General features: G+C 38.8%; 2 protein-coding genes across 2 annotated transcripts; one reads left to right on the top strand and one right to left on the bottom strand.

The window, feature by feature from the left end:
• Window positions 1-5,647: 5,647 nt before the first annotated feature.
• Window positions 5,648-11,918, top strand: c10h2orf49 (chromosome 10 C2orf49 homolog). Its single transcript, XM_042495150.1, has 4 exons — window positions 5,648-5,779; window positions 5,947-6,110; window positions 7,350-7,596; window positions 8,294-11,918. The coding sequence occupies exons 1-4, from the start codon at window positions 5,669-5,671 to the stop codon at window positions 8,348-8,350; spliced, it is 579 nt and encodes a 192-aa protein (XP_042351084.1). The 5' UTR covers window positions 5,648-5,668; the 3' UTR covers window positions 8,351-11,918.
• Window positions 11,919-12,057: 139 nt separating this feature from the next.
• LOC121948934 (four and a half LIM domains protein 2) lies at window positions 12,058-19,144 on the bottom strand. The gene is made up of 6 exons (XM_042494484.1): window positions 19,071-19,144; window positions 14,597-14,772; window positions 14,332-14,506; window positions 13,033-13,202; window positions 12,719-12,905; window positions 12,058-12,628 (listed from the first exon to the last, which is right to left on the bottom strand). The coding sequence occupies exons 2-6, from the start codon at window positions 14,750-14,752 to the stop codon at window positions 12,477-12,479; spliced, it is 840 nt and encodes a 279-aa protein (XP_042350418.1). The 5' UTR covers window positions 14,753-14,772; window positions 19,071-19,144; the 3' UTR covers window positions 12,058-12,476.
• Window positions 19,145-23,528: the final 4,384 nt, after the last annotated feature.

Genomic DNA, 23,528 nt, shown 5'->3' with positions numbered 1-23,528 from the left:
GCTGAGCGAGTCTTGGGCTGCATTCAGCCTCGTCCCCCGACAAAAACATTTCTGCACACTGCCTTTTAATACGGTGGGATTTAATTCTGTTCAGCTCAAAGGGCTTTATTGGCATGGGAAACATATGTTCACATTACCAAAGCAAAGGTGAAATGTAAACAAAAAAATGCAAGTACAAAGTAAAGATCTACTCGACATTTATTTATATACGTTGCTGCTAACTGGGTGACGCCTTTCACAGCCACCAAACAAGAAAAACTTACATCAAAGCCTATTGCGCACCATTTCAATCCAGATACTGTAGCAAAATGGTGCACAAAGTTTTGAGATTGACATCGACAAACAGGCTGGATCAGTGAGAGGTGAAGAAAAATGTCCTCTCTGTTTTGTTGCCAGACTGTTTTAATAATAATCTGAGCACTTCTAATGGATGAATCCTTGATCCACGGGGATTACATTGTTTCACTGCTGCAGCTCTCTCAGTATTAGATCAATTTCAAAATGTTTTGTGTTAATGAATTGCTTTGGCACAAAAACATGAGAGAATAGAGGCCAAGCTGGAAAATACCAAAGTTTCCCTTTAACTTTGTCGCCATTAAGGTTTGTGAAAATTACTGCCATCCAAACAAATTCAAACCCTCTTTTGTCAATTTACTTCTCTGTTTCATAATTCATCCCTGAGGTGTTTCATGGTATTCTGTTTCCTCAGACTGTAGACTGTCGAACTGTCAATCTTCAGACTTTGAGTAGTAGTTGTGATAGTAATAATTCTTTTGTCAGTTATGTGATGAGTTTCACAAAAAAAGCAAACAAGGTATTAATGTTCAGTGATGTTCTCAGAGGAAAGTCTGTAAACATTCAACCGACATCTTAAAAAAAAAAAAGGTGATAAGATTTGTGCAAAAACACAACCCTGAAACTGTTATTTTAAAACACGAGTGTGTCAACACGAAGGTGCGTCTGTTGTTGAGCTGTGAATGTTTACTTGAATGTATTATCTTTTGATTATATAACGAAACCAGGTAAATAAATACAGTTTTTAAAAGACGTTGCATTGACCGACTGCTGGGTGCAAGACGCTTTTACAGTGTACATGATGGAAACGAGTTGCCGGGATACTGGAAGTACATCTAATTCACTGACAGCAACAGATGTTTGTGTGGAGTTATATCAGGTGAACTGTAACTCATTTTTCTGTAATGAACAAATGAAGTGAATGCGCTATGCTTGTGATTCAACCTTTTAAATCTGTGTATAATTTTAATATCATACATTGAACATTGAAAGAAGGCAATGAGCAATTTAAGAATAAATCAAATAAGCAAGAAACTGGCATTTTAAAAAAAAGTGCAAGAAAATTACCTAAAAAACTCCAAACAAACATAAAAACAACAAAACGGGAAAGTCAAAAAAAACAAAAGCAAGAACAAAAAAGCAAGGAAATTACCTGAAAAAAAGGTGCATAGAAATTCAAATAATCCTGTAAAATAATTTTAAATATTTATTTTTGATAATTCTAAATGTAGTTCTCTAGACATTTTACCCTTATCAAATGATAATAATCAAAAATCTAAAAGAAATTCTTGAAATTTGCGGGACATTTCTTGCCACATTGCTCATGGCATTTCCCTCCATGTTTCTGAAAGAAATCAAACCTCACAGGTTTAAAAACTTGTGAAAGACGTGCGAATGCAGCTCAAGAAAAGTGATGATGTTACAGGTTTTAAAGGGTTAACAGAGGTGGTGTTGCTGTACAGCATGAAACAGGAAGATGGTGCTGTTCTTTCACTGCAAATTAAGTTAGATCCATTTCCTGCTGAGTTTTCAGCCTCATTATCAGACTGAATTACAGTTTTGTTTCACGTCATTAATTCTATTTTAAATAATTAACAAATTAGGGGTCATCCAGAGTGACAACTTGAAGTGGATGTTACACATGCTCTTAATTTATCTTAATTTATGAGATATACAAGCAAAGCTGTTGATGTGAAAAATAAGTCCTCAGTGGGAGTTCATGCTGAGAAGTTTCAGCTGTTTGCAACCTGAAATTTTCACCATGAAATGCCACCAAATCCTACACGTTGCTCCTTTAAACCACTGTAACTGGTGCTCGTTAACCCTCTGAAATCCGGATTGACATCAGTTTTCTCGTGCTGCGTTTAGACGCTTTTCAAGAGATATCTGACCTTTGAAACCTGAGCAAATTGGTTCGATTTCTTTTAAAAACTGGGGGAAAATAGAGGGAAAAAGGCAATGACCAACATGGCCATGAATGTACTATAAATTACAAGTATTAAGTTCATTATTAGAAAACCATCCAAAAAATAGGGATACATTTTCAGAAAACTATATTTATGATTATATTTTTCTATTTTCATTTATGTTACAGAAAATAAAATAAGATAAATTCATTTTTCAGCACCCTTTTAGGTCATTTTCTTGTTTAAGTTTTGTACTTTTGTTTTGGCTTAATTTTAGGTAGATTTCTCGTAACTTTTTTTTTACAGATGATTTGCAAAGTTTTGGGTGATGTTTTGTTAGGTTGCTTGTTGCATTCTCCCCATGTTTTTGAAATAATCAAACCAATTTTCTCAGGTTTCAAAGGGTTAATGGTTTTGACTCACACGATCCGATGAAGTTATAAACCATTCAGTTGGGTGATTTTCTGTGTAGAATGACATTTTTTTCAACTTCAGGGGGAGATATCAAATAATAATCATTTCATGTTCAATATCAAAGGTGCCGTTATTTACATGTAAATCACTCAGCTGCTAACTTAACTTTACTTAACTTTTTTCTTTAATGTGTAAGGAAAAAAGGGGAGTGGTATTTATTAATGCATTAACATGACACGAACACGCTTGATTTAAAGAAAAAGATGAATCATGGCAAACACAACCTTAATATGTGAATTTAGGCTCAATGCATTAACTCGTGCCAACACGTGACAACCAATGCACGCTCTCTCCCTCTTAATTTAGAGCTCATGGTTTCCTCTACAGCACATTACTGTCCTAACCCAATTACTTAACTCAGAGCTTGATGTAACCAGTCGCTAAACCACAATGATAACAGGAAAAAGGGACATTTTTGCTGCTTTAGTTTCCCATGTAAGGGTCAACCGGAACAAGCTCATGGCTTTGATTTGAAAAAAGGCCGTCATATGATTCAAACTGTGTGTGTTGGTCTACATTTCCATGACTGAGTTACATTTACGGTTTACCACCTTTATACAAGTACGGCTGAAACAATTAGTTGATTAATCAATCAGTTTATTGACAGAAAATTAATTGCCAGCTATTTTCATAAACAATTGAACTATTTTTCTTTTTAATAATTTTGAGTTTTAGGTGACGTTTTCTTTTCATTTTTTTTTTTAAACAATAATTTAAAGGTTGTTTGGGGGGGCAACTTTCTTTGATGATGTTAAGTTGGAGGTGTCTTTTTTTTTTAAATAATTCTGAGTTTTGGGGTTTGTTTTTTCTATTTTTAATAACATTTTTGTGAGTTTCAGGGTGTGCTTCTGTTTTTATTTATTTATTTTTTTTAAATGTTGAGTTTTGGGATGTCATTTTTTCTGTGGTCTTTTTGTGGGGGTTTGTTTTATTTTTTAAAGGTTTTTCCACATTGTGTGCTTTTACTTTTGAGTACATAAGTAATACTTTTTTCTTAAGTAACATTTTCAGTGCAGGACTTTTACTTGTAATAGTATTTTTACAGTGCGGAATTAGTATTTTTATTTAATACTGAATACTTCTTCCACCACTGGCTCTCACTGCTGTGATGATTTATATGGATATTCATCTCCATGTGGTGGCAACACCCACATATGACTGATGTTAAATCAGCATGTGATCCTCAGGCTCTGTTTTCATCACAAACAGGACATGATGGAAACAAAGAAACATGTGACTGATGGAGGAAAACTGAAGGGCTTCTTTTTATTGCGGCTCTTAAATCATTAAGTACAGTCAGCTATTCTGATATGTTTTGTTATAACTTTGAACTGCTGAAGCATGACTCCAGTTAGGACTGAACTATTACAGAAAGATGATTTACCACCAGAAAGCATCAGCCTGATATGACGTTATAAGATAATTCTATTTGGGTCTAATTTTTTTTTAGTACAAACTGCTGTAAACTAACCAAAAAAAATGCTAATTTACTGAGATGCGAGAGCACTGCAGGATCTGACAGGACAAGAAACACAAGGTCCTCTAGTTTTTTCAGTCCAGCTGGCAGGGGCAGATTTTTAATTTTAGTGCCGGCAGATCAGACATTTACTTCCCTTAAAAGTATTTTTAATAGATATGCAAGATTTTTTATTTTTCTGCCGATATCCGATACACCAATATATAAGTACTCATTTGGCTGATAACCGATGCGGATATCGATATGTCCACTTTTTTTCCCACCTAATTTTAATGATCATCAAGTCTCCTCTTTAGAATATATATTATGCATTCTCTTACCGTGATGGCACACCAGCAGATGGAGACATAAAATACGATGCTTTTCAGTTCATTCATTGTGCAAAATAAGATGCTTCAGCATAAGGTTGATGTTTTGAACATTTTCACTTAATCAATAAGAATAAATAAATAAAAATAATGGTTTGTCATATTGTCAGAAATCACCATGTTGGTTGATTCTGATGTCTCATTTTAAATGTGCCAATATTTTTGTGCATCCCTAGTTTTGAAGCATCAGTATAGTCAGTGATATGAGTTTACCATTCATAAAAGTTGAAAAAAGGGTCTGTTGAGATTATTTATTGTGATATTTACCATTAGGGGGTTTCTTAAGATTCTTTGTTCATTAAAAATAGACAGTGGAAAAAACACAAAATCACATTTGGGGTAGAAATCCAACATTACGATATTTTTTGTGGCTCTGAACGCGTTTAGTGAGGTATAAATGCAGGACAAGTTACTGGTATTGGAGTATTTTTTACAGTGTGTTATATACCAGCGCCTTAGTCTAAGTAAATGTTTTGAATAGTTAACACTTTCAAATTTCTTTTACATAATGTGAAAAAAAAATGTTGGAACAACTTTATTTTCATGAGTAGGCCTAATTAACTTTAAAATGTGTGTTCAGAAATATGGTAATTAAGTAGGCCTATATAACACTTTAGAATTTCTTTTAGATAATGTGGAAAACCTTAGTTGGACCAAATGAAGTTGTATGGGTTATCAACTTAAAAACTTGTGTTCAGAATTATGGTAACTAAGTATTTAAATACCATATTTATTAACACACTTTTTTAAAAAAAAAAATAGATTCCTCATAAAAAACAAGTTTTACACATTTCTTAAAAGGAGTTTTAAAGTGTTGTATGCAGCTACCATTATTATGAACACACGTTTTTTACTAGTGAAAAAATTAATTTGGTCCAACAAATCATTCCACATTATTTAAAAGGAATTTTATTATGTTTTATGATCAATTACCATAATTACGAACACCGCTGATCCCGCAGCTCATATTTTCCACATCATTTTAAAGGAATTTTAAAGTGTCAACCCACCATTGTTCATCTCTGATTTAAAAAAGAAAAAAAAGTGATGTTTTTGCCTAAATAATCGCAAAAACGTGCCGGCATCAGCTCTGAAACATGCCGTGTTGTTGTGACGCGGTGCATCCTGGGAAGAGATTAGCATCCAATATGGCGACTTTCACGGGGCAGGATGGAAACGCTGTCGGTACCTCGGATGTGGATGTTTTACTGCACCCAGAGCTGCTGTCTCAGGATTTTATGCACCTAATCTTAAGCGAGGTGGGTTAATGTGAAGAAATGAGTGCAGAAAGTGTCGTTTAATGAGTTGCTTAGAGGAGAACAGCGCTGTGTTAGCATGCCGGCTAACTGCGTGTGTGATCGGTCATCTGTAGCATCAGATTCATGTTTGTCACCAACAAACTAAAAGTTGTTTCTTTGTGAACCAGAAACACGTCAGCACCGGAGGCTGTGACAGCCGGGACCGGCTTACAGAGCTCTACCTCCGACATGTCATCCCGCTGCCGCAGAGGACCTTACCGGACAGCCGCTGGGGCCGGAGGATGGAGAGGAGCCGGGGGAGGCAGACGCCGGCCGGACACCGGACAGACAGGTACCGGGGGACACTGTGGGGGACACTGTGGGGGACAGTGCTGTGATTTAACGGGCAGTTAGTGAGTGCTGGAAAGCAACTAAGTGCTTTTACTCGAGTACGTAAGTACAAATTTGTGAGCTTTGTAGTTTTTTTTTTAAATTTCTGCCACTTTCTACCTCAGAGAGAAATATACAGCACTTTTCACTCCCCTGCATATATTTGCATATACAGTAAGAATATTGCCAAGAAATAAAAAAAGGCTTAAACTTATTGATCCCTGCTAGGAAATTCACAAACTACCCAGTGCAGGGTGCCTGTGGGTCCTTAAAATGCCTTGATTTACATTTTTTTTATTAGTAGGCCTTCTCAAATTTGAATTTGTGAAGTCTGAATTGCCACATAATACTACTTCAGATACTCGGGGTACATGTCAATACAAGTAGCACACCTAAACCGGTGCACTCCTCTTCTTTGCAAGTCTAAAAACTGGCCATCGGACGCCCGGTGGCTCAGTATGTGCAACATATGTGCAGCATGTGTAGAGGCTGTGTCCTCGCTGCAGCGACCGCCGGTTCGATTCCAGCCTCGGCCCTTTGCTGAATGTTTCCTCCTCTCTCTCCCTCTTTCACACTTGTGCTGTCCTGTAAATTAAAGGCAAATAAGCCCTAAAAAATATCTTTTAAAAAAGGTGGGTATGTCATCCCACAGGTTGGGATTTTGTGTTGTGTTTTTCTTGGTTTTATAAATCCCTAAAATCTAACCGGTGAATCACATGTGAGTAATCAGACGGCTGTGTGAAGAGGTACAGGTTGCTGTTGTGGCTCACAGTTGCTCAGAAGAATCACTCTGCTCTTTATTCTGCCTCGAAGGCATTGACAACTTAATCACCAACCTCTTTTTCTGTGTGAAACAGAAACTCGAACATGACTAAAGGTGTTTGTGTGACGTTCCTTCAACAATTCAAAGGCTTCACAGAGCACAGGTGCGCTTTGTTGCCTGTGCAGTTGACCTGCTCCGAGCAGGTGGGCAGCACAAAACACAGTCATTTCTGTTGTCTGCCTCCTCCCACGGCAACACGGTGCGAGTCACCGAAATACAGAACAGGCACAGGCGATGGAATAATCCCAGTGTGCCTCAGAAAAAGTGCAGCGCCTAGCAGTGCTTCTCCGTGTGCACCTGTTTGAAAACAGAGCCATCAGCGTGAGTTTCATCCATTTTAGTGTCACTGATTGATTGTTGTTGTTTGGTAACTTCCAGTTCCAGTAACGACCACAATAGGAAAAGGCCTCTAATTATATTTGATGGCAGTTCGTCTCACTCTGGCCCGTTAAAAGTAAAGAAACCAGAGGGAACTGGTGTGTCAGCAGGACTCACTGACAGGTTAAAACCTCCTCCTGCTGCAAACCTGTCCAACCCAATCCGCAAGCTTTCTGGAAACACGTCTTCCTCGTCCTCATCCATTCATCAGGACATGGCAAACCTCAAACGAGAAGCAAACAGCTCGGTAAGAACTTTTTCTTATGTCACCTCGGTTATGCGTTACACGTTTTTTTACTGCGTCACTAAAGGAAAATGTGTAAAATAGTCAGTGTTTTTACTGTACTTTTACAATACAGATGATTCTTTGATATGCTATATACCGAAAAGACAACTGCAGTCACCAATAATAACAATAATAATGATAATAATAAATAATTTCATTTAAATTGATTTCAAATTTAACTAAAGGAAATAACCACACATATAGAAAGATACAGATAATTATAACGATGTAAATGAAGATGAAAACAACTGTTCTTTCAGTTTCAAAGAATTAAAACACAGATCAAATCATGAAGGGGCAAAACTGTACGGAAAAAATGTGTTCTTGTATGTCAAACATTTTCTGTGCAAAAAAAAACCAACTAAAAATAGAAAATTCTTCTAAATCCACTGGTTTATTAGAAGAGCACACACAGAGCGCAAAGCTCTGACCACAGTGAAAATAATTTGTTTATCAGGCCGGTGATTCGGATCGGCTCCAAATTTCCACAAATCAAATCATGGGAGTCCAAATCTGTCAGAAAGGAAAATAATTTCTTTGTAACTGAAATATGTTTCTGTGCAAAACAGAAAACTCAAGACACTACATTACATGTGGCACTGATTTGTCTGACCGCTGTTTGTAATATCTGTCGGTGTCTCGTCCTCCGTCTCCTCAGGGTGCCATGAAGTCTCCAGAGGTGAAGAAAAAGATCCAGCATGTCACATGGCCTTGACCTCTGACCCCGATTCACACAGACCTGATGGGAACTCAGGTTCTGAAGGACCACGCCCCCTCCAACCAAATGTTGTTGCCCAGTATCTGTGCTCTCCTCATCACTTTTCTCCCAATAATTACATGACAAAAGGGGTGAAAACCCTGTTAGCTGTGTGTCCAGGCCGCTTCACAGCTCTCGCTCAGCTCTGAGCTCTGACAAGACGAGGCGGTGCTCCGAGGATCGTCCTGCTGCTGAAGTCACGAGCTTCCGCAACCTCAAGTGCCCTTACCATCGATGATCAGCAACACTCCTCAAGTCCCACACGGACAAAAACAAGTAACACTGCTTTTATTTTCTGAATTGCCATTTACGGAAATACAGTTGTTGATATTCTATTTCTGAGCACCAATCATTTTTAGGTCAAAGGGCCTCCAGTACTGGTTTCTGAAGGTGAAAGAGTGAGTTTATTCCCAGGTTTTTGTTAAAATTTTTGTAATAAAGTGCTGCAGGGATGAAACTTTTTTTGTAGGCCAGCCTGGAAGTTAACATCCCCCTGGTTCCCTCGTCAAAAAGGCTATGGGATTTTTCCATTGGAAATTTGGATTATTTAAAACAATAAACTGTGGTAAACAAACATTTATAAAACTTTGTTCGGCAAGATAATATTCACAAATGAACACAATGCTTATGGTTTTTAAAGCATAAATGTTCTTGCCAGAAGTGAAAAGCTAAAAACAAACTACACAATGGTCGCACTTTACCATTAACACCACCAGGTGTTTGTGTTCGGCGTAATGAGGTTTAAAGGTCAACTATGCAGGAATCGTCAGTCACTGTTTGTAAACACTATCACCAGTGGAAGTGAAAGCCAACCCTAGATTCACTCTCGTTCGCTACGTTTGCAAATTTTGATTGATTTTCATTTTCACTTTGTATGCATGTTACGTACGGTCTGGCACTTGGTCGCTACCTTTTTCTAAAGTCCTGCCCTCATCTGCACACTGTCTGCAGGAACATCACAACACAGCAATATAAGCAAATACAGTGTGCAGAGTATCTGCAGATACTTACATCACCACACACCTACTGGTGGCGTATAAGTGATCATTAAGAGTGATTTGTACGAGTCCATACATTTGTGAAAGAAGATCCTGCATAATATTCCGTAATAAACAACGCAACCTCTGTAGTCTTATTTAGCAAATAGCAACCGCCCTCTTAAAGTCTGTTTTCACATATTCCCCTCTTGTACTCAGTCCTCTTAAAGTGGACCAAAAAGTGGGCTAACAGAAAAGTAACTCAGTTCTTTTTGTGTTCACATTTTCAGGTCATTTGAAAGAGGACTCAGTTGTCTCTCAGTCTCCTTTCTGTTCACACTGAACCAGTTTGAACCACTGGAGTAAAGTCTGCAGTGACAGCAGATATAGTATGTATTATTAAACTGAGGGAGAAGGAGAAAAGTGGAAAATCGCATGTCGTAAAGTACTTTTGCTGTAGTTTTTTGCACTTGTGTGCTCACAAAACCTTGTTTTCATATTGAAAACTGGAGGAAAACCGTCATGTTTCTGTGCTTTGCAGACTGTTGGCGTTTGATGTGTTTGCCATTATATCTGCAGTGTCTTCCGCGAATCAATCTCCTCCTTATCCTCCTTCTTGCTAGCCGTACCAACCGAAATGGTTCCGTCTGTGTGTTTTTTTCGAGCGTCCTAGCACAGTAACGTGATTTAGGGCTGAAAGAAAAATGATGGCAAAGAACAAAACAAGCCCAAAGCACTGTGTGTTTAGGATGCACAAATAAAGCAAATCACCTCCAGAGGTGTTAAGACATACGCAAAAAGTGCTGCCATCGGTCTGAGTCCGCTTGTAGGGCTGAAACTGACCCATTGTAAAAACACCCTAAGACATGTAACAGCTTCAAAATGAATGAGTTTGGTATTTACTGACGTACTTCATGTTGTAGAACAAAACGTAAAAATCTCTCACTCTTGTGTTAACTATAGACAACTAACCAAAAAAATGATTGACTGCAGGACGAGTGAACGGTGAATTCTGTGCTAACTCACGTCCGGGTTTTGGGACTCATTCCTGATGCGCTCTGTTAGCGTGACCCTAACTTGAATGAAGAGACGGATATGTCCATCAGTCACCATCCTAAACTTTGGTTGTCTCCAGCATTTGTGTCAAAGTCAGATGACGATCTGTGATGATGATCGTGGCGTTTTAGAAGCTGTGTGTGTGTTCGAGCCAGTAATAGCTGTAATTCTTCTTCTCATCAGCTCCATTCCACTGAGGTTTGGCCTCGGTGCTGTTTCACAAGTTGTTCAGGGTTTTTAAACATTAGTGTAGTGTGGTATTGTACGTATTTTCCATAAAACATGAAGATTAAATGATTTTCTTCCACAGCTGGATCAGAAACAATAACCCACTGCTAAATAACATTCAGACGGTTGAATATCATCTTTCATAACTCAGACAAAAGAGAAGGAATATGAACTAAACCAGGAATATTGTCTTTTTGAAGTATATTTATTCTGAAGTTATGGATACATTTGGACTTTGCAGCGGCCTTTGTCTCTGAAACAGATGGAGAGTTCATCAAAAACACACAGAATAGAGATTCACAGAGCATTTTTGAATCCATTCTCAAATCCAGTGTCATGTTTGTACCAGCAATTTTTTAAAATAAATTGTCTCAATATAATGAATCATCTCGTTGATTTTGATTACAGTAGAAAATTCAGCAGCTTTGTGACCCGTGTCTGATATGTCTGTATTGTGACTTATTCAGTACTTTATGTACTCTTAAATGAAATTGTGGTAAAAATTAAGGAAATATAAATTCCTCTGAAGAGGTCCTTGGCTTATGTTCACATTATGACAAATGACAAAAACTGTTTTTGTTTTTTTGCTCTGACTCTTTTAGTGTAGTATCGACACAGACAATAGATTTTTTCCAAACAGATCTGGGCTGCTTTCATGTTGGGTCATAAATCAGATAAATATGCAAATATTCACTGGCTTTAATAAGCAGATTAAAGTCACTGGACTTCACTGCTGTGGTGATAATTTGGGACGTAAGGCTTGCAGCACTGTCATTCATTTTTCCACCAAATGACTGTTTCACAAATGTGATGTTTGTTAAAACGCGTAGGTGTGACATCACTGGTGGCATATGAGGTATTTTAGGGCTGAGATTCATTCGTGCCAATATCAGATATGAATTCGTTAAAGAATGTGAAAAGTTTAGGTAGAAAGGTCAGATCTGGGGGGGAACAAAATCAGAATTGAACATAAAGCTGCGTAATGCAAATGCAGATTTGTATTGAATTTTTTGATATTTTCTTGCTTGAAAGTTGCCAGTCGAAATTATTTACTACTTGGGGTTTTCTGTTGGGTTTTTTTGTATGAATAATTATTAAATTAATGTGATTTCAAGTTTATGATTTTTGCATGTTTTGTTAATTGAGATAATCTTCATAAATACATACTATTTTCAAGATTTTTAGCTTAAATCTAATCCCCAGAATAGCTAAAATTAGGCTATAAATGAACTACACAACGGTAGCATGACTTTAGCATCACCACCTGTTTGTGTTGGCTGTGATGACGTTTACAGGAGCACTGTGCAGGAACTGTCGCTTACCGTTTGTAAACTAAATGGCCAGCCAAAGTAAAATTTGTGATTTCATGCACAGCTACAGTTAGCAATTATAAGAGTCGAGACGCAGTCTTGAAATATTTAATTGGTAACAGCAGAACTCATTCACAAAATCTCCACTAATAACAGCAACAAGCAAGTCCATGCACGAAGCGGTAATTAATGTTACACTTCAAAGAAGATAGTCTTTTAAAATGCTTCATAGAGTGTTTATCTGCAGTATGTTGCATTTCATAAGCAAAGATCTTTACAGTTTTATTAGTGATAACTTTTTTTCTCAGAGTGAATATTTAACTTAATTAAATAAAATTCCTAAATTCAGATAACACTGTTAGTAGTTTGTATTATGGCATAAATCAATGTACATTTCATTGTAATGCTAGGCTGTAAAGATGCTATGGATGCTACGCTCTGTGCTCTCATAGTATTTATCTCTATCATATCGTCGTCATCCAATCAGAAGTATCCGTCGTCCTTTAGACCGACTTAGATGTCCTTTCCGCACTCTGGGCACAGGATGTCATCACGCTCAGTGAGGAAGCCACGGCCAACCAGGGACACGGAGCACTTCTTGCAGTTGAAGCAGTCATTGTGCCACTGGCGCTCCTCAAAGGAAATGTACTTGCTGCCTCCGAGGCCTGAAAGTGAAGTCGAAATAACTGAGAAACATCCTATCAACAATTCATCTTACATTCAGGGAGACCCATAAGATGAGAAATTGTGATTACCGCTAATGGGGGTGGTGCAGGAGGCACACTTCTTGGCGTAAAGGTTGCAGAAGCAGTTGAGACAGTAGGCAAAGTCATCTCTAGAGGTGAACCTCTGGCCAGACAGCTGCTGCTTGCAGCTGGTGCACAGGAAGCAGTCCTTGTGCCAGGGCTGGTCACGGTAGGTCACCCCGCCGGTGGTGATTGGCTGATAACACAAAACAAAGATTTTCGAACATTTTTGTTGCCTACACAGGTGTAATGGTGGTTCTTTGATTAAAAATGGGGAATAATTGAGTGCGATTCTGAAAATCAGTTCCCATGGAGTGTCCCACCTTCTTGCAGTGCACACACTGCATGGCGAATTGCTTCTCATAGCAGGGCACACAGAAGTTATGATTGTCCTTAGGGATGAAGCTCTTGGTGCCGATGGGCTGCTGGCATCTCTGGCAGGTGAAACAGGTCTCGTGCCAGCTGTTCCCCTTGTGCTCCATCTTCCTGGAGCCTTCAGAGGAACACAAAGTAAAGGATTGAATGTAGTTAGTGAAAGAGAGAAACCTGATTTAAATGCATTTGCACGGGCATGATGGCCACCTTGGGTATCTCATGTTCATTTGGAGCGTTGGTTGTGCACCTCCTCAGAAATTAACTAAGTGTACACAAGATGCAACAAATGGAGATTTGTTTTTGGGAAGTTTTATTTTATTTGGTCGATAATCTTAATAATGTGGTGCACCTTCTGTGGAGTGATATCAGAGATGCTGTGAAACAGAGAAGACGTCCCCGTGCTTTTATTACCCATAGCCCTTAGTTATTTTAACCTTTAAGTTAAGGCTGGAAGGAGGCAGCCTTACAGTGGGGTCAGCGTAAAGTGCGTACTCATTATTGTCACAATGTGCTTGATTCAGAGGCCTTACATATGATCTGTGATGGCGCCTATGCAAATCTGGAAGTTCAATGCAGTCTGAGTTTTCTGGTCTGCTCTCAACTGGAATATTCCAGTAACACACGTAGTGAACGTCTCTGTTCACAGCGCAGCTGGTTGTCTTTGCAAACGTGGTTAAAAAGCAATTATATCTCTGGCCTGTGTTTTGTCATATTAGGAATGACAGCTGGAGTTACTTTCAGTCATCAGTGTTTGTGATGTCTAAAGTTACTGATTTCGATGAACAACTTGGCAGTTTAGTGTGGAAGTGAGAAAATATATTTTGTTTTATGTGTGCAGTATTCCTGTGTGGCCCTCAATCACAGCTTTGTGAAGCCCTGGCTCAGAGGAACAGGCGGTGTTGTCAAGCAGTTAAAAAACAGTGAAACTCTTGTTGTTGGCTTTAAAACAGACAGAAAGGCTTTATATTTACATGGTGCTCCAACAGACACGTCCTGACCCGCTGCTGTACACACCTGCCCTACAATAAGTTCACTGATTTATTGTGACAAATAATGTAAGAGACTCAGTCGGCAGCTTTTATATTGAAGACAGTTGTGTAAACCAATCACAGATGCATTATTGTGACTAGCTGTAGATATATACTTACAGTTTAACAGATGTTTTCATGTCAGAAATTGGATTTTGCTGTCTGTTTTGTTGGTATCAGCTTAACACAAACATGTTGTCTTTGTGGCTTTTTTCCTACCCGGCATGATGGTTTTCTTGCACTGGTGGCACTTGGAGGAGTACTCGTTGGAGTAGCACTCAGTGCAGAGGAGCTTTTCATCCTTGGTGGAGAACGGCTTGTCCACCAGCGAGCGCTTGCACTGGAAGCACATGAAGCATTCCTCGTGCCAGTGGCGGTCCTTGTACGACAGATCCTAGAAGAGCATAACATGGACAGTTAGATGAGCCGACTTTGGTGATAATTATCAGCTCATATGTGCAGTCTGTATCGGGACATCTCTGACCCTGGTGTTGCAGCCAATGGGCTTCTTGCACTCCTCGCAGGTGTTGGAGTACAGGCTCTCGTAACATTTCACACAGTAGGGATTCTCCTCTCTCAGAACGTACTTTTTCCCAAACAGGGACTCCTTGCAGTAGTGGCAATCGTAGCGCTCGGTCATTTTGACCTGGAGTCACTCACCTGTGAGACAAAGGGACACATAAAAAGACACAGGAAGTGAGAGGAGAGAAAGTATTCTGTCTGAAGTATGTGACTTATGTGTGATGGACTCCCACATCTGGTTAGTTTCAAATAATGAAACAGCTTCGTCTTCTCCAGTGATTGACTTCTCTACACAAAAATCATGCAATGAGTCTACATCGTTTAGCAAAGGACTTGATAGCCACCCTGCTAGTTAGTTCATTTTCTGTGTACAGCGGTAAGCACAGTGTAATTTCATTTTACTGTACAATTTGAACTGACATCCATGTGTCGACTTGGAAATAGTCACTTTAAGTGTCTATTTCCAAGAAAAAATTGTCTTAAATGTCATTTAAAGTAATATTAAAACCAAGTGGTAACCTCTAAAGCTGAAAAATGATGCTGATGCAAAAGTGCCAACTGCCCTTCCTCTAATGACCACTTGAAGCTGGCTCCAAAATTGAGTTAATCCCCATAGACCTCCATGTTAAAATAGAAACATGTTCCTCTGGCTCCTCTCGGTGCTCTTTAAACATCTGTCCGCTATGCCTGAGCAAAAAAAAAAAAAAATCAGAGTCAGGAGGAGTGGAAGTGAAAGCAAGCGTTTCATTGATGGGCCTCCTCTGTTTACTTATCTGTTATGGATGGCAGATTATTGCCAACCCTTAAGAAGCACTAGAAGGAGCCAGAGGAACCTTATTTTTCTACAAATTAAAGTAAATACGACAAAAAAAACATATTTTACAAAAGCTTCTATAACAGTTTTTGTCTTTTTGCTACTCAAACACATCCGTTCAGTGACATCGACACTTAGCAGATAGCAATTTCTTAAAGATCTTAAATTCCAAGCAATTAATGTTTTCTGGGACATGTTCAGTATTAAAATCCTTCACATTACAGTTTTTTTCTGTCTTGCATATTTCCTCCTTTCATCTCTTCCTCCTATCTCTCAGCAGTATTTCATTTTGTTCTCGGTGTCAGAACCAGAAGGTGACAGATGAGGAGGATATAAATAACCCCTATCAGTCCTGCTTAGAGACAGTCAACTTTCGCCCTGTTGCATACCAACGCTCACCATGCCGCTGCTGTACACTGATCCATCCATCACCTCACGTCCAGCTGTCAGCACCAGATCACTGTATCCCTTGTCATCATGCATGTGTGTGTCTGTGTGTGTGCACACGTCGGTGCATAAGTGGGTTTGAATGGCACTTGTAATAATGGCTGCTCACAATATGCAGCTGTTTGTGGTCGGCCTTTTAAGCCCTCTGGTTATCCCACCTGTGGCTAAATACTCTTACTCTCTGTAGACCGGGGACAGTGTAGGCTTTATATCTGAGTACACTGTGTGCGTCTTTATGAATGGTATGGATGATACAAGGTATGAAGAAAGAGGATATAAAGGTGTCCAGTGTCCCAGTACATACAGCGTTTACTCCTTTGAAGCCTGGAGCAACATCACTTTACTTGTGCTGCTTTCAGATGCTTTTCTCAAGCACTCTGAACTCTAAGCAAATTGGTGCGATTTCATACAAAAATATGGGGAAAAAGGCAATGAGCAACTTGGTAAAAAATCTTCCGCAAATTGCAAGAAATTTGTACATTTAGAGAATTATTTTTAGAAAGATATGGAAAAAAAGTCCAGGCAAAAAAGCTTGGGAAAAATATATAGGGAAAGAAAAAAGGGAAAATGTGTAGGAGAAAACAGAAAAAAGTTAGGGAAAAAATGTTTAGGGAAAGAAGCTGGGAAAAATATCAAAAGAAAAATGTCAAGGGGAAAAAAGAAAAGAATCAAGGGGAAACCATTTATAATGATGATGATTACATATTTAAAATTGTGTTAAGAAATTATTATGTATATATTATTATAATTCTAAGCACTCTATCCTGGCCATTTCCTTTTTTTTAAATACTTTTTTCCTTGTTTTTTTTTTTTAAAGCAATTTTTTCAGGTAAATGCTAATTTCTTGCTAAGTTTTGGTTCATTTCTTCTTTTGCTGCTCATTTGCTGCTCATTGCCTTCTTCCCATCTTTTTGAACATAATCAAATCAATTTGCTCAACTTTCAAAGGCTAATACGACCCCAGACTTTTTGTTTGCACTATTCATATGCCTATATGTCCAGTGATTCCTCCACAAAGATTCAGACATTTTAGCAAGCTATAAAACCTAAAATTACTAAAATTTTCTTTTAAACATTACTATACAATCTCCTTCTTTTTTTTATTTCTCACATTCCTGTTTTTCATTAGACCTCCCTACCTCGCCATACCTTGCCATTTTATTTTTCTTAGACTGTCAGAACCTCTTCCCCTTCATCTATTTATATCAGTGGGTATTCCTCAGTGGTCCAAAATGAGCTCCGTGACCTCTTGTTGAGGTTAGTATCTTTTATATGGCTGAAGTTGAGACGTGTAATCTGCTCGTCCTTTCTGCTCGAGTTATTCTGAACCCCTCCCTACATTCCTTCATTGTCTATTGCTCCCAGCATGACTCACCTAGCTTATATATGGATTTATCTGACTCCTAAAAATACAAAAAGGATAATCTCAACCACCCCCAGAAAAACCTTCAGCTATTCAGACACGTCATGCAGCTGTTTCCCAGCTTCTGGGGTGTCTTTGATGCTGGGAGTCTCCCAGTACAAATAGCTCAACACCAAGTTTGACCACCGTGCAGCCTGGTCTATCCCCAGAAAGCTCCAGTGCTTAATTCAAGTCACTGTTTTCATCTGGACAATCAACTTTTACTGCATTTTGTTAAGAAGCCTCTTGTGTTTTCAGTTATTTTCCAGTTTTTCCAAAGAATTCTCGTAGATGAATGTATCATGACAAATTTAAGTAACCCTACAATTTTTTTATCCTTGATTCCAGATGTTTTCAGGTGTCTTAAGTCTTCAAATTTCATCCAACCGTGAAAACAAAACAATAAGCAAAACATAAATACGTACTGTCTTTGACAGTGAGACCTCTAAACTGTTTTCTACTCCTCAGAGCAACAATTTTGGAAGAAATCGATTACATCAGTACAGACAGCAGCCACTTATAATAGCCGTGTAAGTGAATAATTAAATAAAATGTTAAACTGAATTAAACTCTAAATTGATCTCAGTTCGCACTGACAGTAAATGCAATGTAGATAAAAGTTTGCAGTTCAACCTAAACCCTTCCACCAACTGCAAAATTACAAGCATCTGTATACATACTGTATATACTATACTACTTATCAGCTGTGTCATTAGGCCTGGGTGTCCAAGGTTACAGCCTCGACTGTTTTATAAATAGACCTGGATCTAAATATATACACTATTCAGAATTTTTCAAAATTAAGAAGGGGGCTAATCATAACTTTAAAAAAATCCCACAATCGAATAATGCGTCATTCCGTTCATATCAAATTTAACAAGTTTTCCAACTCTATTCAATACATTTTAATGACAGAATTTATAAATTATTCTATACTCAGTACTAAGTACTAAAAACTATTTTTTCTAAACAAATTCATAATTAATCTGGAAAGTAAAAAATGACCATTTTAAAAGGTAAATAAGGTTCTAGAGTGCATTTAAAAAAGCATAAAAATAGAGCTTGTTCATTAGAAAAAAAAAAGAAAATCCCAGAGATGGGATCCTCCTGGCCCTGGGCTAAGTCCCCTCAAAACCTAGAAACGCCCCTGTTCCTCATCTAGATGTTTTCAGGAACCTTCAAAATCCATTATTTTTTGTAATGAATTAACAGGTACTTTTTTGTGCACATGATAAGTGGTTTTAAAAAGATTTTAAACTGAATTGCATCTCACCCAAAAGCTGTAAAGTGCTACTAAAGTTCTGAAATACGAATAAAGTTCTAACGACCAGTTTGTCTAACTTGAAGTCACCACTATCTAGGCAATAACAAGTGAGGAGCTAACAGCTTTACGAACACAGTTTCGCTGAAGGGAAGTGTGAGCTTGATGAGAAGGGAGGAAAGAAGGGTGGAAATGAACTCCACTAACAGGGGTCAACAGGGGTTGTGCATTTCTTTTTTGGAGATGAATGATAAAATGAAGGAGTCATGCTGTCTCAGAGACAGACATGAGGACAGAGAGTGGGGAGAAAGAGGAGGTGGTTAAATAGTGAAGGTGCTGTGCAGGTGGAGAGAGGGAGAACATGAGCAGGTGGGTGGGGATGCCGGAGATCACAGTGAGCGCCTGTGTCCCGCAGAATGGAAGAATGACGACCAGTGAAAGGATGAATGAGTGGAAAGATGGGACGAGTGGATGGATGGATAGTGGAGCAGTTGAACAGAGCTGGGTCTTACCTTCCTGTCTGAGGAGTGTGTGCCTGTGTGGAGTCTGGGGCAGACTGAGGGAGGAGGCTGCGAGCGAGCTGTAGTTACTCCTGATTGCATTACTCCACCCATCAGGGGCTAATTGAAAACAGGGGAAGGGCGAGTAAAGGGGGGGGCAGGGGATCTTTTTTGAGATGATCTATAAATACAGCGGCGCTTCACAGAGATAACCCCGAGGACCCCTTTCACTTGCTCATTTAGTCACCAGCGAGCACGTGTGGCCTTTTAAGGTCACTCAGTAGTTCACTCTCTCACATACTCACCCAGTGATTGTCGAAAAATGTCCAGAAAACTACATTTATGATTCGTATAGGTTTACATTTCTTATTATTTTACAGAAAAAAAGAAAAAAAACTATATATATATGTATGTATTTACTTTCAAGTCATTTTCTTGTAACTTTTTACAGATTTCTTGCTGATTATTTTTGGAATTTCTTCTTCTTGCTTGTCGCCTACTTCCCGTGTTTTGAAATACATTGAGCCAATCTGCTCAGGTTTCAAAGGGTTAAATTTCATTTTTCTAGTATTTGGGTTTCTTATCATATCATCCCACTTCCTGTGGAAAAACATTCTGCTCAACGGCTGTTTTCTTTACATCAGATAACTATCTGTGCTTATCGTTATCATAATATTACACGAACACACACACACACACACACACTGTTACATAACGCCATAGTCTTCCTATGGCTGTTAATGGAAAGGACACTTAGGGTCAAACGTCAAAGATGGTTGTCCCGTGAGATTTGTCCCTACTCATGTGTCTCATCTGTCTTTACCTACCTATATTTTCCCTCACAGGGGAATACGCATTCAATCCCAGACCTCCAACGTGTCGGGTACAGTGTCCAGGCTGGGCACTGACAGATGCCTGTGTGGTTTCTTAGAAAATTGTAGCTCTATTTTCTGCAGCCACCACACTCTCTTTGTTCACACCTCTACATCAACCCTGCATCAACCCTATGCTCTTTCAACTCTTTCCTCCCTCATCCCACCTCTTTCTCTTTCTCTACCTGTTTGTCTATCTGTCTCTATATATGTCTGTCTGTCTCTCTTTGTCTGTCCTCTCCCTGTCTGAGACAGGTTTGTCTGACCCGGTGGTCCCTGGAAACCCTCCAGTGAGAAAATGCGTCACTAGATTCAAGTGCTCTATTTATAGTCCCCCTTAGAGAAGCTGGTGCTTCACAAAGTGTGTCAGTTTCTGTGTGTGCTTTGCATGTGTTTATGGTCATATATGTTGCATTGTGTAAAAAAAAAAAAAAGGGAAAAAAAGAGCTCTTTTTAGCAACATTAGTGGATGTCAGTGGTTCTGTCGCTTTGGATCAGACTGAAATATCTACATAAGTATTACACCTGATTTATACTAAAGAGGAAAAACTTATGCAGAGTCACAGAGAGCCCCAGAGACACACTGCACATCACAATGTGACTTCGCCCCACGCAGCACAGACACTGCAGATGCCACAGAAGTTTGATTTGACATCAGCCAGGACTGGGAGTTCTGGACAGTTCTGATCCCAACAAGCATGTGTGAAATTACAAGCTGTGCGTAATCCCTGCAGCACTATATATGCCTGCCGTATGCAACAGGTGCCCGCATTAGAATGCATTGGCACAAACCTGCAGAAGTATGAATTATTCATTTGATGGACTGCCACAAAATTTTGTACTGGTGTTTTGTACAGTCCCCAGAGGAATTTTTATTTACCGCCATTATCAGATTCAATTTTTTAATTTGTCCAGTACTTTAGTTCATAAGGAAATACCTAAAAAACTAGTGACATTCCCATCAGTTTCAGCTGAACTTTGTGTTAAGCAGGTACATGTTAGAATGATAACATGCAAACTAAGATGATAAACATGGTGATATACCTGCTAAACATCAGCATGTTATCATGTTGATATTAGCATATAGCTCAAAGCACTGCTGTGATGAAGTACAGCCTCACACAGGCAACAGCATGGTTGTAAACTCAATGGGCACAAATGCATTTCGGACGTTTCCAACCACTTTTGCATGGTGCATAAACTGGGCATGAAGTAAGGAGCGAATTGGTTATATTTCGTCCCTTAATTACTCATAGATGTATTTTGAATGTAATATGAATTTCATCAATCAGACTGTTATCTCCCATTTCCTTTACAAGCCAGGTGCACCTGCACATCGTGCACTGCACTGCTGTTTACATGGAGAATTCGGCTAATTTGATGTGCAAGCAATATTCTGAGAATAATTCTGTAAGAGCAATAATATCACTGCAGCAAAACTAAAAGTTTTTGTTACGATATGAACTCGACAGATGAAACATAAATAAAGATTATAAAATAATGAAATAATGAAATAATAAATGAAGTTAAGCTGCTCCTCTTGAATAAATGCACATGGCGTCTCATTTAATAGGGAGCGGAACAGCGGCTCTGCTCTGCTCTCTGAATGCCAACTGAAATTAAAATATCGTCCAAAGGAATTTTTCCGATTTCAAGTTAAATGTAGATAAAGGCTCAGCAGTGCTGTCATGATAATTAGATACTTTATTTATCCCCAAGGAGACAGTCACAGTTAATGTTACTCCAGACAAGTTTGAAAGGGGCAGCAGGGACAAAAAGGACTCTGTGTCATTTGGACTAGGGGACAGAATTGAAGGCAGATGACAGTTTTTCCAGACAAAAGATGATGTTGTGCAAGTTTAGAGGACAAGACTGGGAATAGAATTGATTGGATTACCCCGCTTTAAGAACATGTGGCAAGTTTTCTTTCATGCACTCAATGTACTTCTAGCTAAAAACTAGACAGATATCCCTCATAAAACTTGAGCAGCAATATAAATCATCACCACATTCCTCTCATAATGCCAATGTATACATTAGAGACATTTGATAATAATACTTAGGTATTTAACCCAGGCGTGGAAAAGCAATTATTTCTGTTCGCTTAATTTGAGGCATGTGGTTTAATTGATATCTCAAGGGCCAATCTATTTTATGCACATGTTGCCCAGGCTGCCCTTATGTGCCCTCAGTCCTCGCCCTCCAGCTCTCGGCCTTTGCTTCTTGCCTGTCTTCAGCTGGCTCACAGATATCCATCCCCCACTTTGGGCCTCCAACTCAGCTGCTGGGCCAGGGGATAAAGGTGCAGCTGTCTGGGCACTGCAAGGCTATCGTGATGCTAAAGCCTGGCGCTTACTTCTGCTGCAAATACAGCCATGTGGAAAGGTCAAGCCAGGCAGACCCCGTCATCACTAGTGCACCGTTAATCATTAATGCCACAGCAACCAATTGGACTGGAATTTCTCTGGGTCACCCAAGATTCAATATGATCCTCTGGAAGAACTTCACTGCACTGCCCGTCAAACTGGTTGAAATGGATCCCAGCAACTGACTTTAGAGAACGTGCAGCTTCATAATGAAGGTCTCCAATGGACAATTAGAGCTGATGAAGAGGGACAGAATCATTTTGGACTGCTACTGTGGGAATAGGGCATATGTGCAGCTTAGCAAGTGTAAAATTGCCATAGCCTTGATTTGATGTTGAAGACTACATTAGATTACAGGCAAAAAAAATCATTTGACACTTTGGGAAATACTCTTGCGGAGAATTAGAGAAGATAGTTTCCACACTTACAGTATATGTGTCTGTTCAATACAAGTAGCAACCTCCTCTAATGGCCGCTTGAGGCTGGCTCTAAAAGCGACTCCATTCACATACGCCCAAATGTTAAAACGCTTCATTTTACGTCAGATATAAAAGGTTTACTAGAGCTGCCCCTCTAAAGTTGGAGGCTTGAATCATCAGTCGGAGAGCCTCAGTCGATGGAGATTGCTTTCAAGCAAATATATAAATGATTTAGTTATATGGCGATTAATGTGTGTTCTTTAACTGGCCCTTGACCTTCTGTTATTATGCAAAAGTGGCCCCTGGGCAGAGCTAGATGGGGATCCCACCTCTAAGTAGTCATATATATCTAAATAGTCAGTTTTTTCCAGTGATTACATTTTGTTTTAGTGGCTATAAACCTGTTTTTTGATAACACCATTGCTATGTCCACTATTTTATACAGTCTGTGGGTCACATATGTGGTTATGAGTACAATGTCCAACTATTGGATAGATTGTCATGAAATTTAATTATAACATGCATGCTGTATGATTCAATATAAGGTTAAAGCCAGCAGCTTAACTTAGCTCTCTTCAACGGTAACAAAATCCACCATCTACAAAGCTCACTAATTACCAAAATATGTTTAAAACTTAAGTATTTTGCTCCCAGCCAAGAAATGGTCAAGACTTCTGTATTTCATAATATACTAATTTATTTATTTACTTGCTATTTTACTTTTTTGGAATAATGTTATCTTGTGTTATTGCTAAAGTAAAATAGATTTTTCTTGAGTAATCAAATTCTGCTGTCAACTGGAAGGCCTTCACC

This window comes from Plectropomus leopardus, chromosome 10, assembly GCF_008729295.1.
Source record: "Plectropomus leopardus isolate mb chromosome 10, YSFRI_Pleo_2.0, whole genome shotgun sequence".
In the NCBI taxonomy this organism is placed as follows: Eukaryota; Metazoa; Chordata; class Actinopteri; order Perciformes; family Serranidae; genus Plectropomus; species Plectropomus leopardus.
Note: the sequence above shows the minus strand (reverse complement) of the source record. Positions and strands in the feature narration are given on the sequence as shown.

Bases quoted from the DNA above. Each gene is read 5' to 3' on its own strand.
- c10h2orf49 (XM_042495150.1), top strand. From the start codon at position 5,669: ATGGCGACTTTCACGGGGCAGGATGGAAACGCTGTCGGTACCTCGGAT. The intron at 5,780-5,946 runs GTGGGTTAATGT...TTTGTGAACCAG, and splicing joins TGCACCTAATCTTAAGCGAG to AAACACGTCAGCACCGGAGG. The intron at 7,597-8,293 runs GTAAGAACTTTT...CCGTCTCCTCAG, and splicing joins AACGAGAAGCAAACAGCTCG to GGTGCCATGAAGTCTCCAGA.
- LOC121948934 (XM_042494484.1), bottom strand. From the start codon at position 14,752: ATGACCGAGCGCTACGATTGCCACTACTGCAAGGAGTCCCTGTTTGGG. The intron at 13,203-14,331 runs GTAGGAAAAAAG...GTTCCTCTGAAG, and splicing joins CAAGAAAACCATCATGCCGG to GCTCCAGGAAGATGGAGCAC. The intron at 12,906-13,032 runs GTGGGACACTCC...TTGTGTTATCAG, and splicing joins AGTGTGTGCACTGCAAGAAG to CCAATCACCACCGGCGGGGT.